Consider the following 17273-nt stretch of genomic DNA (forward strand, 5'->3'; position numbering starts at 1 on the left):
GGGTCATACGCCACGTCTCCTCCCTGGTGGGGTGGTGGTGGGGGGGGGAACCTCGGTGTCCCCCACCACGGTGCGCATTCCCCCTTCCTCCGCGACCGCCGCCACGTCTCCTCCCTGGTGGGGTGGTGGTGGGGGGGGAACCTCGGTGTCCCCCACCACGGTGCGCATTCCCCCTTCCTCCGCGACCGCCGCCAATTCGGCCACCACAACGAGCCAAGGCTTGTAAGCGGGAGTGAGGGGGGAGGTTTGTTAAAAATGTCAACGCTGGCAGACATCAGAGCCACCGGGCTGTGCCTACCCCGCCGGACCCCCCAGACCCCTCTCCCCTCCCCACCACCGCCCCAGCGCTGGGAGCTGGAGCCGGGAAAGGCGGGCGGAGCGCCGCGGCAGGACCCCCCTGGCCCCCAGCGCAGCGTGGCGCGCCCCACCGGCTCCGGAGCAGCCACCCGCAAGGCTGCCCCGCCCCCCCGCAGGCTGCCCCGCCCCCCGCCACGCCGAGCCCCGCCTCCCTCCCCGCCCCCGCGCACGCCCCGCCCCGCGCCTCCCACGCCCGGGCCCCGCCCCCCCGCCCGCCGGGCGCCCGCGCCGCAAGAAGGAGCTGCCAGCCCCAGCCGCGCGGGCCTCAGCGTGCAGATCCGCACCATGCCCCGCATAGATGCAGACCTCAAGCTGGACTTCAAGGATGTCCTGCTGCGACCCAAGCGGAGCAGCCTCAGGAGCCGCGCCGAGGTGGGGTCCTCCGAAAGCCGCAGTGGGGTGGGATTTGTTTTCCGGGTGGCTCGCGAGAGGCCGGTGGAAGGAGACGGGCTGGGCTAACCTTGCCGGCTTTTCCGTGTGTCTGTGTTGTGGGATGAGATGCGGACCCTCGCCCTCCCTCCCGGGCCCTCCCCGCCTGCTGAGAAAGGGGGAAGCCTGCTGGTTCTCAGCCAGGACTTGAGGGACCCTGCTCCTGCTGCGGTGTAAAATTATAAATGCGTCCGGTCGGGCGGGCAGGAGGGGAAGTCCACAGTGGACCAAACCACAGAGGAAGAAAGATCAAGTGGCCAACTGATTTGGGGGTGGTGGTGGTTGGGGGGTGCATAGAGGAAGGAATTGACCCAGCGGAGCCCAGGGGTAGAGGGAGAAGACGAACGACTGGACAGCTTTGTGATTTTGGCACTGGCTCTCGGTGCGGAGAACTGCCCCTCGCTGCTCTGCTGTCAGGTCCAGCGAGGGAATTTTTTTTTTTTTTTCCTGATGTCCAAATAAACAAGCTCCTGGGCTGCAAAAGTTCAGGGTTTACTTCCCACGTTTCGGTGACCTTGGCCAGGAGTGAGGCTGGGGACTCGTTCCTGGTGGCACCCCGCTTACTGGGCAGCTGCAGTCCAGCCCAGTTCTCCTATCAGCTGTTCTGGTATCAGGTCCAGCGAGGGAGTTTTTTTTTTTTAAATGTCTGAAAAAACGGGCTTCAGGGTGGCAAAAGTTCAGGGTTTACTTTCCACTTTTCAGTGACCTTGTTGGGAGTGAGGCTGGGGACTCGTTCCTGGTGGCACCCCGCTTACTGGACAGCTGCAGTCCTGCCCAGTTCTAGGGAAGCGGAAAGCTCTGGGGTATGGGCGTGGGAGGCAAACGGACACCCTGGATAGTTCGGCTGGTTCTGTGTTGTGGAGATCAAAGCCTGAGGAACAGGTGGATCCTGGGCTGGCAGTAGCCCCCCTGGGAGAGGGCGAGTGGTAGCCCTGCTGGGGATGAGGAAGGTGAAAGTCTGAAGGATAAACTAGTTGCTCAGAAAAGCAGAGTCCCCCCCGGGGGCAAGAGGGTGTGCTGGTGACCATGGCTTTGCCTGGTCTTTCAAGGGCTGGAGAAGGAGGTGAGAAAATGACTCCATCTGGAGGCTGGGCCACGGGAGTAAACAAGAGGAAGCAGAGCCAGCACAGCCTTCCAAACGCTCTGCTCCACAAGATCATAAATACATTCCCTTGCAAGGAACTCAGCTGCCCGCCTGTGCCCAGGCCTGACTGCAGTGCCTGGCGTTGCCAGCCGAGGGCTGGTTTGGTTTGAGGAAGCGTCTTCTTCTAGCCAGTGACCAGAACAAGTCACCATCTCAAGCAGGAGGGGTGGCGGCTGGACCCAGAGAGGGTGAGACAGGACAGGTCGGCCAGAGGTCAGGAATGGTTAACCCTCATCCGTTCCTTCATCACATCCTTAAAGGCCCTAGGACCCTTGAAAAAACAATAAAAAGTTTGGGTGGCAGGTAGGCTGTACCTAAGGCCAGAACAAGACAAGACGTGGGGATTCTGGGCAGACGAGTAATAATGTGGCGGGGGCCTCACTATTCTTTCAGTATTTGTTCAAAATTCACTTAGGAGAGAGAAACTTAATTTTAAGAAAAATGATGTGCTTAAAACAATGATAAATCATATGTATTTTCTGAGCTGGGAAGCATCTCAAGAAGGTAAAACATTTAGAATTTATGTAATAGAGTGAATTTTTCTTTTCCAGAGGTTACTATGATGTCATGCATCATTTCCTTTCATACTTTGGGCTGATTGAAACCATTCATGTCCCAACTTCCAGTGGCACCTTCCGTCTCCATGTACACATTACATTGAGAACTCTGTGCCCTTGAGAAATGTTTTCATATTTCCATTTTTATGGGCACTTGCCAGCTCCGTGCCTGGAAAACAGAGTTAACTGGAATCACCTTTCCAGTTGGTTCCTCTAACCGTGTAGGTGCCTGGTTGGTTGCTTCCCATAGTCTGCCTGCTTCGGTGATGTCGGAGGGATCTAGCTAGCCCTGGATCTGAGTAGGCTTCTAATCAGTGTTTGCCCTGTTTGTTGTGGATACCTGAAATTTCTCAGAGGGCGATGATCAAAACTTTTCATTGTGCAATCAGATAAAAGTCTAGAACTCTTGTCCCCCGACAGAGGTAATATCTGCATGCAAAAATGGTAAGGCAGCCTTTGAGCTGAACCAGAGAGCTGAGCAGCGTGGAGTTGGGAGAGAGAAAACATAGCCCGCCAGAACAGACCTGGCTGGGAAGGGGGTTTTGAGTCTTGACAAGATTTATCACTGCAGCAGTTTTGCTGAGAGCTAGGTTTGCTCATGGATCATCAGGCAGTGAGCAGGAAATGGAGAGAAAGGCAGAATGGTTTCCCACTTAGACATTCTAGGACTCCTGGAGGGACATTTCTGCAGGCGTCTTATAAAATGGATTTGAGGTCAGCACCTGGGTACCAGTGGAGGTGGCTCAGATGGCCTTATTGTGATCGTACCAGGTAGGAGGTTCTCTCTCAACTGTCCATACAAGCCCCTGGCACGTAAGAATAAAGTCCTGCAGGGCTGCACGGGGGCATTTGGGTCAGCCTTTCAAAAGAAGTCTCATGTTTGTTGATGAAGCAAGAATTTTGTCTTTATCTGACACACTGGAGAGATTGAGTCATTCCTTAACTCCCTGCTCTGTTCTTCAAAACCAATTCCTGACTCTGGTGTCCCACTGGAGCCCTGAACCCAAGGTAAGATTTAAAACAAGAAACAAAAACTTACTAACACAGCCATTACTTTAGGAAATCTGACAATGAAGAAATTTGCAGCAGAAAATTGACCACTTGTCCTAAGACAGAGAAGACTCGACACAATGTTAAAACTCATTAGTGATTTTTTTTTTCTTTCTTTCTTTCTTTTTTTTTTTTTTTTTTTTTAAATACCAGGGAGAGGCGGATCCAGGGAATTGGAATCGTGGCTGGGGGTCCACAGCAGGCTGGCCCACAGGGGATCAGAGCATGGCAGGAGAGAATGTAGGGCTGGGAGCATGCCGACCTGGGTTTTAGTCCAACCTCTGTGCTATTTTAGTGTCTTGGCTCTGTGTTAGTTTCAGGGGGCCTTGTGTAACAAAGCAGTTGGGCTTATGCAGTAGAAATTTATTGTCTCAAAGTGCAGGAGGCTAGGAGCCGCAGATCGAAGTATCCACAGGCTGGGTCTTTCTGATCCGAGCAGGAGAGAATCTGTTACATTTCTCTCTCTTCCCTTCTGATTGTTTACCTGCTCTCTTGAGTGTTCCTTGCCTATTACAGAGGCATCATTGCTATCTCTGCCTTGATCTTTACACCCTTTACTCCCTTTCTATGTGTCTGTGTCCACATTTTCCTACCTTGTGAACACCAGTCATAGGGGGATGGACCCTACCCTCCTGACCCCCTCGTCTTACCTTGATCATCAGCAAAGACCCTATTACAATTCAGAGATAACCCTGGTTTGGCATTTCGGCATCTTTTTTCGAAGACACATTGCAAACCGTAACTGCCTCTATAAATTTTACTCTGTAGAATTAGAGGGTGTGGGGTCAGATTGTTCTAGGGAAGCTCTCGCTCCAGAATATACATATTGTCTCCAACATAAAGGCTCTCCCTAGGTTTGGAGCAGCATGAGTGTGTGTATTTTGGAAAGCATCCTACAATGATTCTGATGTGCACACAGATGTGCTGGGCTAGCCGCTGGAGTCTTTCCCACCTGTGGAACCTGGGGCTCTCAGATCATGCACAGCTGCATGAACTTCTCCAGATCCTGCCAGCTGGTGGTGAAGCCTGCAGGGGGCAGAACGTTCAGAAGGCTGGGCAGGAGCCCACACCAGCATTGCCCTGAAAGTACAATATCATTCTTACCCCTTGGTCAGACATTAACTTCTTCCCCACTTTTCAGCCTCGAGGACTATAAAGCTGGGAGGGAGTCTCCTGTAGACTTACCTTTTACAGGTGAGACAGATCATCATTTATTTCAGAGCATTACTTAGATCCGTACCACCTACCGATCTAGGCAAAAGAGGCTCCTACCCCACACGACCCTCCTGGTCTCCTGTACCCTTCTCCTCACTGAATGGGACTGGAGGACCAGGCTTATTCTCTAGGTCATTTCCAGGTACTTGGGATCCTGGATTTCCCTTGCTCAGATGACTTCAAGCTAGTTCCAAGGCTGGCAAGGGCTCCAGGTGGGTTTTCCCAAGGACCTGAGATGCTGTTGCTGTGCTCACCTCCGACCTCAGTGAGTGGCCCAGTGGCAGCTGTGTGTGGGCGTGGGGAGCTTGGTTTGCAGAACTGGAGTGTCCTTATGTGCATGTCAGCATTTGTGTGGACTGGAGTCCAGGCGCTGGTTCCCCATTATACTGTGTCCTGGTACTTTCCAGTTGATTAATGAAATTTGTGTTTGTCAGGTGGGAGGGTAGAACATGGTGTAAAAGGCTTGTGCTTCGGGGAGAGCATAAAGGGCGGCAAAACCATGCTTTTTTGAGGTGGAGGAGGGGTAGTTTATGACTTTATGTTCCCTTGCAAATCAGGCTGAGTGGAGTGGGAACTTGAAGGTGCTATATTTGGTGCATCGACCAGCTGTGGCAGATTAAATGCCAAGTTTTGTTCCTGGGAGGCTGGAATATTTAAAATACCTCTCTCGGTGAACAAGTGGTGTATTCGGGGGGGGCGTGGGGGGGGGGAGGGATGTGTGTGTCTTTTTGCCTGTGCGGATGAGGGAAGATAACTAAGATTTTTTAAAATTTTATTTTAATTTTTAATTTTTATTTAATTAAACTTTTAATTTAATAGGTTAATTAAAAAAAATTTTAACTCCAGCATAGAGAACATACAGTGTAATATTAATTTCAGGTGTACAATAGAGTGATTCGTGATTCCGTATGTCAATGGTGCCCAACACAGCAAGTGCCTTTCTTATTCCCCATCACCTGTCCCCCCCCCCCCCCCCCCGACTTTCTCCCTCTGGGAACGCTGAATGTGTTCCCTAGAATTCAGAATCTGTTTCTTGGTTTGTCTCTTTTTCTCTCTCTTTTTCCTTTGTGCATGTGTTGTATTTCTTAAATTCCATATATGAGTGAAATTATATGGTGTTTGTCTTTCTCTGATTAATGTCACTTGGCATGATATTCTCTAGTTCCATCCATGTTATTGCAAATGGCAAGGGTTCGTTCTTTTATATGGCCAAGTAATATTCCATTTTATATATATACATACACACACATATACACACACATACACAGACACACACACACACACACATACACCCACGTCTTCTCTATCCATTCATTGGTTGGTGGACACGTCGGCTGTTTCCATAATTTGTCTATTGGAACTAATTCTGCTAGAAACATACAGGTGCATGTATCCCTTTGAATTAGTGTTTTTGTATTTTGGGGGGTAAATACCCCATAATGCAACTGCTGGGTCCTAGGGCAATTCTATTTTTGAGTTTCTCTGGAACCTCCCTACTGTTTTCCACAGTGGCTATAACAGTTTGCCTTCTCATCAACAGGGCAGGAGGGTTCCTTTTTCTCCACATCCTTGCTAACATCTGTTGTTTCTCACCTTTCCGATTTTAGCCATTCTGACTGGTGTGAGGTGATACCTCCTTGTCGTTTTGCTTTGCTTTTCCCTTATAATGAGCGATGTTGAGCGTCTTTTCACGTGTCTGTTGGCCATCTCTGTGTCTTCTTTGGAGAAATGTCTGCTCAGGTGCTCTGCCCATTTTTAATAGGATTATTCCTTTTTGGGGTGTTGAGTTGTTATAAGTTCTTTATATATTTTGGATCCTAACCCTTTATCGGATATGTCATTTGCAAATATTATTTCCCATTCCATAGGCTGCGTTTTTGTTTTGCTGATTGTTTTCCTGTGCTGTGCAGAAGCTTTTTAAAAATATTTTATTTATTAGGGAGAGAGAGACAGAGCACAAGCAGGGAGAGGGGCAGAGGGAGAGGGATAAGAAGACTCCTTGTTGAGCAGGGAGTTCGACATGGGGCTCGATCCTAGGACTCTGGGATCATGACCTGAGCCGAAGGCAGCCGCTTAACCCACTGAGCCACCCAGGTGCCCCAAAGCTTTTTATTTTTATGTAATCTCAATAGTTTATTCTTCCTTGGGGAAGATCCTTTTAGTTCTCATTCTTAGAATTAGGGGTTGTGTGGAATCTACCACATAAAGACTAGAAAGAGGGGCAGGAGCCCACTGTGAAGGCTGACCTTTTTCCTTGAAGAGCTCTCTATTGGTTTGGGGTGCCAGGAAAAACCCATTGTGAGCTCAGCTGGATGCAGAATGTAGCAGCCCTCCCCAAGCATCTTGGGAGAAGTATGAGTCATTTGAGACCTAGGATTATTCTGATTATTTTAAGCCCTCAATGCCAGAATGTTAGAGCGCCCTTAACAGCACAGAAAGTTGCAACTAATAGACTCCTTCAGTTAGCTTTCCGAATGTAAATCGAGCTTGCTTCACTGAAGTAGAGCCAAGAATCCTAATGAAGGAAGCAGGGGAGGGGAGGAGCTGCCCCACCTGCTAGGGCGGTGACTGCATTTCATTTGCCATCATCTTGGCTTTTAAGGCTGCAGCAGAAAAACCTATGACGTCATTCACCCAGGAAGCCTTCTGGACGCAGAGTTGCATAGAGAGCAATGGAGGTGTGTGGAAAGGCTAAAGGGCCCGAGGTGTCCCTTGGTGGTTTTTGACACGTGATGGCAAAGTGAAAGTTGTCTCAAATGAAAAGGGATGGGGGAAGGGGAGGTCAACCCTGGTCGGAAATGATTATTGCTGATGGACTCCTGAAGCCGCTATTAATGTGGAGTCGGAGTTATTTCAGAAACTGAAGATGCGCGCCTGTGTGTCTCCCGCCGGTTCTCCTTTGGGGAAGCGCCCACTTCCAGGATGGCCTCGTGCCTGTCCAGGTCCAGCCAAGGGGACGGACAGTGCTGATCATGTAAAACAGGGAATTTAATGCAAGCTATCTGAGCTCCGCTGACAGGCTCTATGAGATAGGCGCCAGAGGTTGGCAAGAGTGGAAAACTACTTCCCAACGGGAGGAGGTGATGCTCCCGGAGCCCAAGTCCTGGGATCACTTTGCAAAAGCTAGAACCAAGACCATGCAGGCAGAGGCTGAAGAGTTCCGGGAGACATGCCCTGACTACCTACAGCCGCCCCGTCCCCACCTTGTCCCACACTGTTCTTCTGTGTCCTGCCCAGTTTCTTCATTGGCTGAACCCAGCCAGAAACCAACCTGGACAGTGGAGCCTTGGGGTGGGGTGGGGGAAGAGTGGCCTTCCTATGGTAAAAGGGGGGCCAGAAAAGGGTGGAGAATGGATCCATGAGCCTACAAGTCTTGGATCTGCTTGGGTTGAAGAAGGAGTTCTGACGCCTGGCCCTCGCCCGCAGCTTTGGCTGAGCTCGCCATCTTGACTTGGCTCTTGCCCTGGGTTCCTGAGCGCCCCAGCTTAGTCACAAATGCCTTGAAGTTGGAGTTAGAGGAAAATGGGAGGGCCTTCCCCCAAATATTTGCATGTCAAAGGAGCAAGCGTTGATATGTGCGGACCTGTGGTTGTAAGTACTTCCTCTCCTTCACAGGTTAAGGGATTAATGGTTTGCTGCTCATCACTGTGGGGTGAATCGGGAGTGTCTGGTTCTAAGAATGAAAGGGAAAACCATGCTTGGCAGGGAAGAATGGAGGGAGTTTTTCCAGAAGGGGAATGGTCCCTCTGGTGCTTGAAAGTAGGGAAGATAGCATGGATTTGGGTGTTTTGGGTCAGGATGGATCAGGCTGGGGACAGAGGGTGGCAGTGGGTGAGGAGGGGGAGGGGCTACTGAAGGAGACAAACTTCCGGTTCCGAGGTTTGTCTTTAGGGAACACTGTCTGGAGCCTTGTACTGGTGCTTGAGGATCCTGACGAGGCCGGTTCAGCTTTGTCCCTGAATGACAACCTGTCACTTGGTCTCCTGACGAACTCTCCTATTTTTGGAACACGGAGCTCAGCCCCGAAGAGACCAAGGGACCAAGGGCCACGCACTTCCTTTTTGTTCTTCCCTTGCTCCAGACTCTTCACAAACCACTTACTTTCCCTTTTTGCCAACAGGTGGATCTTGAGCGTACCTTCACGTTTCGAAATTCGAAGCAGACCTACTCAGGGATTCCCATCATTGTGGCCAATATGGACACCGTGGGGACATTCGAGATGGCAGTGGTGATGTCCCAGGTAAGATGGTAGGCTTTGTTCCCTCTGCTGCTGACCCTGGCCACGTTGTCAGGGGCCTATCCTAGACGTGTTCAGACAAGGAAGAAGAGAGAAAATTGAGATATTTTGGGTCCTTCATTGCCCATACTAGTTAGTTCTGGATGCTGAGGGGCACTTCTTATCTTCCATTTGCAGTCAGAAGATGGCTGGAGTGTGGACTTCAGAGTCAATGAGATGCTCCGGATCTTCATCCCTTTCTTGCTTGAAAATGTTCATGATCATTTGAGAAACTAGAGATCTTAGAAAGTTAGACTGCTGTCATGTTATAGAAGAACGACCTTGTCTTTGAAATTAAGGCAGAACTGCTTTGTGGGCAGTCTGTGCAGTAACACTTACTACAAAACATTTATTGAGAACTTAAGTGCCAAATAGTAGATAGAAGATATGTAATGTTGTCACAGCCTCCCTGGGTGGGTTCCTTTTACAGAACGGAGGCAGAGATGGAGAGAGAGGAGAGGTACCTTGGCTCAGGACATTTAGTCCAGTAGAGACAGAGCCAAGATTCAAACTCAGACTGATTTGGGGAATAATTCCCAACTCACACTGATAGCTAACAGTCGAAGCTCAAGGTCCTTCTGGCCACTTACCAGTCTCATGTCCTTTAAAGGGAGTAGTTGGTGTCCTGGCATTGGGAAAAATAAAGGAAAAGCCATTTGTGGGCAGGACCTTTGTCCCATAAGGCTGGGTCTGAGGTCCAACACATCTTATTCATCCTCGATATGAAATGTTTGCTTCTGATCTGCACAGTGGGTATGTGTCTTCTTGCATCGATAATGCCTGCCAAGTGGAAAGAGAAATCCAATTAGTTGAAAGAGCTTCTCGCTGTGGGACCCCAGGAGGTGCTAGGATTCATTATTAGCCAGTGATTAGAAGGAAGATTTTCAAATCTATGATGAATTCGAAAAATGGAGTAGGGGGTGGTCTGTCTGATTCCGTGATCAGCTGTACTCTCTGTCAGCCCACAGCCCCCACTGAGCTTGGGCCCGGAGGCTAATAAATTAATTGGTTAAGAAATCTGTATTTTTTTTTTCTCCTTGTCTTTCCCTTGCTCTGTTCTGTGATCAGCCATTGCTACCAATGAATTATGTATTAGTGAGAAAGTGGGTGGAATCAGGGAGCAAATAAATTGTCCAGATTAATTCCCATCTCGAGTTAGGAGTCCATTAAAAAGTGTAAAATTTGCTACGTCCCACCCATTTTCACAGGAAGGACTCCCTGGGTTTGAGACCATGGACATTGTAAACACAGTAAAACAGTGTACCCTGAAGCCATGTGCATGTGCACTGTGAATTTTCTGCCTCTAGGAGCCACTGATTGAATGCGAATTCATAAAGGCACGGGATTTTAGAATGGAAAAGAGTAGATGGGGAAACGGACCCAGAAAAGTTAGGAGAAGGGAAGGAGCCTGAGCTCTGTAGTCAGATTTGAGTTTGATTCTGGCCTTTGCCCCTTTTGGGCCAAGCTGTCTCTAAATTGCTTACGCTCTATTTCTGTCTGCACAGCTAGTGTGACTGTAGGAAGTTGCTCAAAGTCAATGAGATGGTATATGAAGTGTTGGCACAAAGCGTGTCAGTGTTGGATTGGGTCGGTAGTCATAGGTGTGGGATTACGATTTGTCGCATTCCCTCCCTCAAGAATACCAACCGCCTGTTGGGTTTAGCTTTTAGCAAGCCATGTTTAGACTGTGAACACAAAGGCAAGCTTTCAGGTATGAGTAGAGATTCTCTTGGGTTGGCCCAACAGCAGTTGGGCCTTGACACTCTTTGGGGCAGGGTACCTGCTGCCTGCCACTCTGGGCAGTGGGGCTGGGACCAGGCCCTGGGAACCCTTCATTTTCCCTCCCGGGCCTCCCGGCAGAGCCTCCTGAGGCCTGGATCAGGGTTGTCTGATCAGATGAGAACGGAGAACATGGTTCTGTGTTTTTACTGGTGACTCCTTTGTCTGTTCTTGGCTCTCAGCATATTTAAAGTAAATGAAGCATGAACTGGGTTCCTATACCCATTCTTTTGTGTTGCTGGGTCCCCCCTTGCCCATGCGGGGTGGAGAGCAGGCTGGCCTGACTTCCTGTCCTAACAGGAAGTCTGTTTTGTTCCCTAGCACTCCATGTTCACAGCAATTCACAAGCACTACACCTTGGACGACTGGAAGCTCTTTGCGGCTCATCACCCAGAGTGTCTGCAGGTAGGACTGTACCTGGTTCTAAGTTACGTTTCTTCGTGGGGGGTCGGGGAGGGGAGAAACACTTCAGGGTGGTTGCAAAGGTTTGAATTGGCAGTGAACAGACCTGCAGAGTCACCAGAGAGAGACCTGTGGAAAGCCTGTCGTGGGCCCTGCCCTTGCTCTTCGTCATTGCTGGGAAAACCTGTTCTGGATCCAATTTTTTTTTTTTTTAAGATTTTATTTATTTATTTGACAGACAGAGATCACAAGTAGGCAGAGAGGCAGGCAGAGAGAGAGAGATAGGAGGAAGCAGGCTCTCTGCTGAGCAGAGAGCCTGATGTGGGGCTCGATCCCAGGACCCTGGGATCATGACCTGAGCCGAAGGCAGAGGCTTTAACCCACTGAGCCACCCAGGCGCCCCTGGATCCAATTTTTAAAATAATTAGGATATCTTGAATAGGAATATCTGTTTGTTTTTTTTTTTCCCCTCTTGAAAAATTTTGTGTTCCATCCTGAGAGCCTGTGGAAGACCCATGTTTCCTGCAAGGGGTGCCTCGAGTCCGAACAGTCCTCTGACGGGAGGAAAAACATCAAATTATAATGAGTTGTTTTGGAGTTGAGTAAACACCATGCCCATTAGGAAGGCTGTAATCAGAAAGGTCCTAATGAGCGCTGGCATGGGTGTGAAGAAACTGGGGCCCTTCCGCATGGCTGGGGGGAATGTAAAATAGCACAGCTGTTTTGGCACTTACTTTGGCTCTTACTCAGAACGTCAGATAGCAGAGTTGCGACTGGACCCAGCAGTTCCATTTCTGGGTGTAGACCTCGCACACACAGAAGTAGGTGTCCACACAGAGACTTGCCCGCAAACGTTTGTAGCGGTGTTATTCATCAGAGGGGAGAGATAGAAACCATCCATCTGAGTGTCTGTGAGCCGGTGCACGAATGAACAAAATCTGGTCTGTCCACAAAACAGACTATTATTCAACTGTAAAAAGACATGAAGTCCCGATCCGTGCTACAACACGGATGGCGAACCTTGAAAACATTCTGCTGAGTGAAAAAGCCACACACGAAAATATGTTTCTGTTTAGGTGAAATGGCAAAAATAGGCCAACCTACAGAGACGAAGCAGAGGAGAGGTTGCCTAAGGCAGGGGGGTGGGAGTTTGAAGGTGAGGGTCCAAGCATGTGGGGGTGACAAGTGTTTTTAAAATGGTGATGGCAGTTACACGACGTTACACGACAAAAAACTATCACGTTGTGTGCTCTAAATGGGTGAATCGTGTGGTACGTAATTATATCTCAGTAAAGCGGTTATTAAAAAAAAAAAAAAAAGGCAGTTCGAATATAACAGAAACTCTTATTATTGTGGCGCACACCTGACTTGCCCCCTGGTACATTTGAGTCGTTCTGAGCCGGTGACAGCAGAGAAGTTTCTGTGGGTTGGAGATGCCCTCCTCTGTGATCACATCGTTTGTGATTGGAAAATGACTTCACTTTATACCACTTGGGAGGTTATGCTGGCTTCTGTTTCTCCTTGGCTGCGCTCTGTGTGGATTTTGATTGGAGAGAAGGTGGTTTTGGAGCTACAGTAATTCTGGCTCAATATCAAGTTCATTTTTTCCATGTCGTCTCAGAATGAGTATTAATTGCTTCACCGTCTTTCCTTCCTGGAGGAAGTTTGGCGAGTGATGGTTTGGGGGTGGGGGGTGCAACGGGTCATACCTCTGACTCCTGCACAAGAGTTTCTGGCAGTGTGTTGTTAATTAGAACCCGGTCCTTCACTATGAAGCATGATCATTTGACTTGGTACTGTGCCCCTGACCCAATTAAAGGCTAATTTAAAAAGGGGAGAAATGAAAAAGGAAAAAAGGGGGGGGGGATGTCCAAAACTTGGTAACATTGAGAGAAATGAACCAGTCTTAAGTTCCACTTGCCAAACCTGAACAGAAATGAGAGCGAAACGGGAAGGGTGGCAAAACTCTACTGGGAGGGATGGGTTGGGCCAGCACTGGGCAGACTGGCAGCCAGAGGAGTGAAAACTGATCTGAACACAGAAAACTGGGATAAACTTGTATCAAGTTACTAGGCTGTTTCCATTCTGTATCAGTGTTGTGGATACATTGTTGAGATTTTGGAGGAATCACAAAGGTTACTCAAATATGCCCCCTCTCCCTGTAGGTGGCTCCTGGCTCAGAGAAGTGTCATAAAATCAAAATATTCTTTTTTTTTTTTTTTTAAGATTTTGTTCATTTATTTGACAGACAGAGATTACAAGTAGGCAGAGAGGCAGGCGGTGGCGGGGCAGGCTCCCTGCTAAGCAGAGAGAGCCCGATGCGGGGCTCGATCCCAGGACCCTGGGATCATGACCTGAGCCGAAGGCAGAGGCTTTAACCCACTGAGCCACCCAGGTGCCCCTAAAATACCAATATTCTTATAAAAGGTGAGGTGATGGCCCTGGGCACAAAATCATGATCTAGTTGCACTCAGGCATCAGTGACTAAAAGCAAATCTTATCTCAAAGAGGAGATTTTCCCAGGAGCAGAGGGGTGGGTTGGAGACCACCGGTGCCATGGAGGTTGGGGAGGAGTGTGTCACTGAAGAGGGTGTGGTGGCTTCGGATGTTAACAAAGGTACCATTGGGAAAAAGCATCTTAGGCCCGCCCATTCCTGTACTTTTTGGCCATTTTGCCTTTTTTGTAGGAACCCTGAATCTTGCGGTTTTGTGAGTAGGTTACGATTTGCATATTGTGATCGTATTGTATGGAGAGTCCAGATGAAAGCAGGAGGTTTTATCAGAGGAGTTTGGGCATCTTCTCCGCCTTCTGTTCCCGCTGCCAGCTGCCCAGGGTGACAGCCATGGCGTTGGTGGGAGGATGTCTGTGCTGACTGGCCGCCCCTCGTTCTTCCTGCCTCTCCTCTTCTCCAGGAAGAGCAGAATTCGCATCAGCAGCTCGATGGTTCAGGGTTCCACACGGTGGGAGGAAATGAGGGAAAATCCAAGGACTAAGTTTCCTATAATTAAAACTCTGTTTCCTGGAAGATTCTGTGGCCAAGGACGAGTCTCCTTTCCCTTCCGTGCGGTGTGTTTCTTGAGCAGATCCACCGTGTGTGTCTTTGGTCTGGGGCACCCTCAAAGACCCACAGCATCTCCCCAGGATAGAGAATGGACAGAGGGAGGGTCTCACTTTTGAATGCCCCTGATTCCTCACGTCTTGTGCCTTTTTGCTTTATTTTGGGACAGCACGTCGCCGTGAGTTCGGGCAGCGGGAAGAGTGATCTGGAAAAGATGAGCGACATCTTAGAAGCGGTGCCACAGGTCAAGTTCATATGCCTGGATGTGGCCAACGGGTATTCAGAACATTTTGTGGAGTTCGTGAAACTGGTGCGTGCCAGATTTCCAGAACATACCATCATGGTAGGTATGGCGGAACACTGTCTAGATGGGGAAAGCAAAGAGAGGGGGTTGTTCAGCGTGTTGAGGGAGCTGTGTTGGTGCCTTCTTACTGGGACGAGTTGAGATCATTACAAAAAGAAAAGGCAGCGTCAGTGGAGGGTCTGCATCCTGGCTCTCCAAAAAAATCTAAAATCCAAATCAGCATCATAAGGATGCGGGCTTTTGATCTCTGCTACGTGTCATCAGATGTTTCTTACCATGGGATGCCTTTGTTGTTGTTGTTTTTTAAAGATTTTATTTATTTGTCAGAGAGAGAGAGACAGAGCACAAGCAGGGGGAGAAGTAGGCTCACCGCTGAGCAGGGAGCCTGATGTGGGACTTGGTCCCAGGACTGGATCCCAGGATCCAGGACCAGGGATTTCAGTGCGGGACTCGATCCCAGGACATTGGGATCATGACCTGAGCCGAAGGCAGATGCTTAATGACTGAGCCACCCAGGTCTGTGTTGTGCCTTACCAAGGAGCTCATATTTAAAAAATGAAAGTAGTGTAACTGGGTTTGAGTTTAACCCGTTTGGGCCATCTGTACCCCTCTCCTAACTGGCCAGCAGAACAGTCTCCTGTAACAGTTAAAATCTCCCAGGTGAACAGGAGCCAAAGTAGTCCGCTATTATCTGCAGATCGGCTGGAGTATTGTTTAGTCTCTGACCTTTGTTCTTGACTTTTGTGTATTTTCCTAATTATGAACATCTTCACTGGTCAGAACGTTCATTGGCTATTGCCGGGAAAGGCGGGTTTGTAGAAAAAGGGATTAGAAGCTCTTGGGTTAAACTGGGTCTTTTGGAAAGTTTACATCATGATGATGTGCGTCTCTCCTGGTCTTAACTAACGTGACATTGATAGATTGGCCACTAGATAATTGACCTGCATCTCCATTTTTGTAAATTCGGAATTTTATTTCTCCCCGCGTTTCATCGTCGTAAGGAAGTTGGGACACAGGAACTGTTTCTGTTAGTGGAGTTAAATCTTCGGTTAAGAGTTCATGAGGATTTTTAAGAGCAGTATTTCTGTGCTTTCCACTCAGATGAGAAGAAAGGATCGAGAGTTGTCCCAAGGGCAGCAGCTGCATGGTGTGGGAAGTTGGATGGGAGACCAAAAAATTAATTTTATCCTCCATAATAGTACTGTAGTGTCATTTTTTTTTAAAAGATTCTATTTGTCTGAGAAAGAGAGCACGGGCAGGGGGAGGTGCAGAGAGAGAAACAGACTCCCCACTGAGTAGGGAGCCCGATGCGGGGCTCAATTCCAGGACCCTGAGATCATGACCTGAGCCGAAGGCAGATGCTTAACCCGCTGAGCCACCCAGGTGCCCCTTGTCATTGGTTTGTTTTGATCTCTGTAAGGAGCAGAAACTGTTGTCCCACATTTATCCAGGATGAGGAATCTTGGGTCTGATGTCTTCTTAGACTTTCTGGATGGTTCACAAGGTCATACCAATACCGACCAGCTAAGAGAGGACTTGAAGCCAGGTCATCTCTATCTGGTACCTGGTGTCCTGAGCTCCTTCTGTCCCCAGCCACCTCTGGTAATGTTTTCTCGTACAGGAGGGAACAGAAAGCGTGACTCCCAGGAGAGCAGAAGCCCCCAGCCCCTCAGCTGGGACCTGGTCTCTCTAAACAGTGTTTGCTATTCAGTGTAAATTCTGTGCAGCAGTGGATGGCACTAGAAAAAGCATGATGCACAGATATTGGCCAGGAGTGGAGGCCTTTGTTTATTCCTCGTGGAGGGAAGGAGATCAAGCAGGCCCAGGGTTGCTGTTGATGGTCCTTTTATCTGAGGTGAGACGGGCCTAGATCTTTCTAGATGTTTCTAGTGCACCTCTGGTGGGTTAATTGCCCTGGGGATGGAAGTGACTGATAAAGTTGGAAGTTGTGCATTACCTCCTCTGGCATTTTTGGGGTGTAAGAGAGAGTTCTGAAGGGTTAGGAATCAGAAATGACATGGTTTGGGTGAGGCCACTCAGTGGTGCCGCTTTCTTTTTCTCTGGTAATTCTTGCATTACGTTGTGAAATAGGACATGTGTGCAGATGAGTGCTTGGAACATTCATGTTTAATAAATGGTCCTAAGATAAACGGTCTTTCTAGGACACCTACACTCAGAAGCCCCTCCTCCCATCCAAGATGAAAGCCCCACCTTGAGTCTAGCCATCATTTTCTTCCTTGTGTGTCTCTGGTTTCACCACTGCTCATGCTTTCTAGTTTTCTTTTTCTTTTTTTAATAAAGATTTTATCTATGTATTTTTTTTTGGGGGGGGGAGTGACCATTAGAGAGAGATCCAGTGGGAGGAGAGGCAGGAGGGAGATGGAGAAGCAGACTCCCCGCTGAGCAGGGAGCCTGATGCGGGACTCGATCCCAGGACTCTGAGAGCTTGACCTGAGCCCACACCCAAGAGCTGGATGCCCAATCGACTACCCCAGGAACGAATCATTAATACCGCTGCCCACCTGCCCCACCTGCGCCTTCCCCTTGCGCTACGTGGCGGCTGGTTGCGACACCGTTTGAATCGCTAACTTGGTGCCCCTAAGGTTGGTGTGGCCCCAGGAGCCTAGTCACGCTGGGGAAGTCACACAACCTTCTGAGTGTCATTTTCCTCACCTGTGGAAGGGTAGTCGAGGATCATGGT

The 17273-nt window shown here is 49.1% G+C and overlaps 1 protein-coding gene across 1 annotated transcript in view; it reads left to right on the forward strand.

The window, feature by feature from the left end:
• Positions 1 to 562: 562 nt before the first annotated feature.
• The window catches only part of GMPR (guanosine monophosphate reductase), a 41274-nt gene continuing 24563 nt past the window's right edge, over positions 563 to 17273 (forward strand). The window contains exons 1-4 of the mRNA XM_059399496.1: positions 563 to 729; positions 8873 to 8992; positions 11129 to 11212; positions 14438 to 14611. Of these exons, the coding sequence (XP_059255479.1) occupies positions 643 to 729; positions 8873 to 8992; positions 11129 to 11212; positions 14438 to 14611 (465 nt within the window). The 5' untranslated portion in view covers positions 563 to 642. The remainder of the gene's footprint in view (positions 730 to 8872; positions 8993 to 11128; positions 11213 to 14437; positions 14612 to 17273) is intronic.

This window comes from Mustela nigripes, chromosome 5, assembly GCF_022355385.1.
Source record: "Mustela nigripes isolate SB6536 chromosome 5, MUSNIG.SB6536, whole genome shotgun sequence".
Classification (NCBI taxonomy): domain Eukaryota; kingdom Metazoa; phylum Chordata; class Mammalia; order Carnivora; family Mustelidae; genus Mustela; species Mustela nigripes.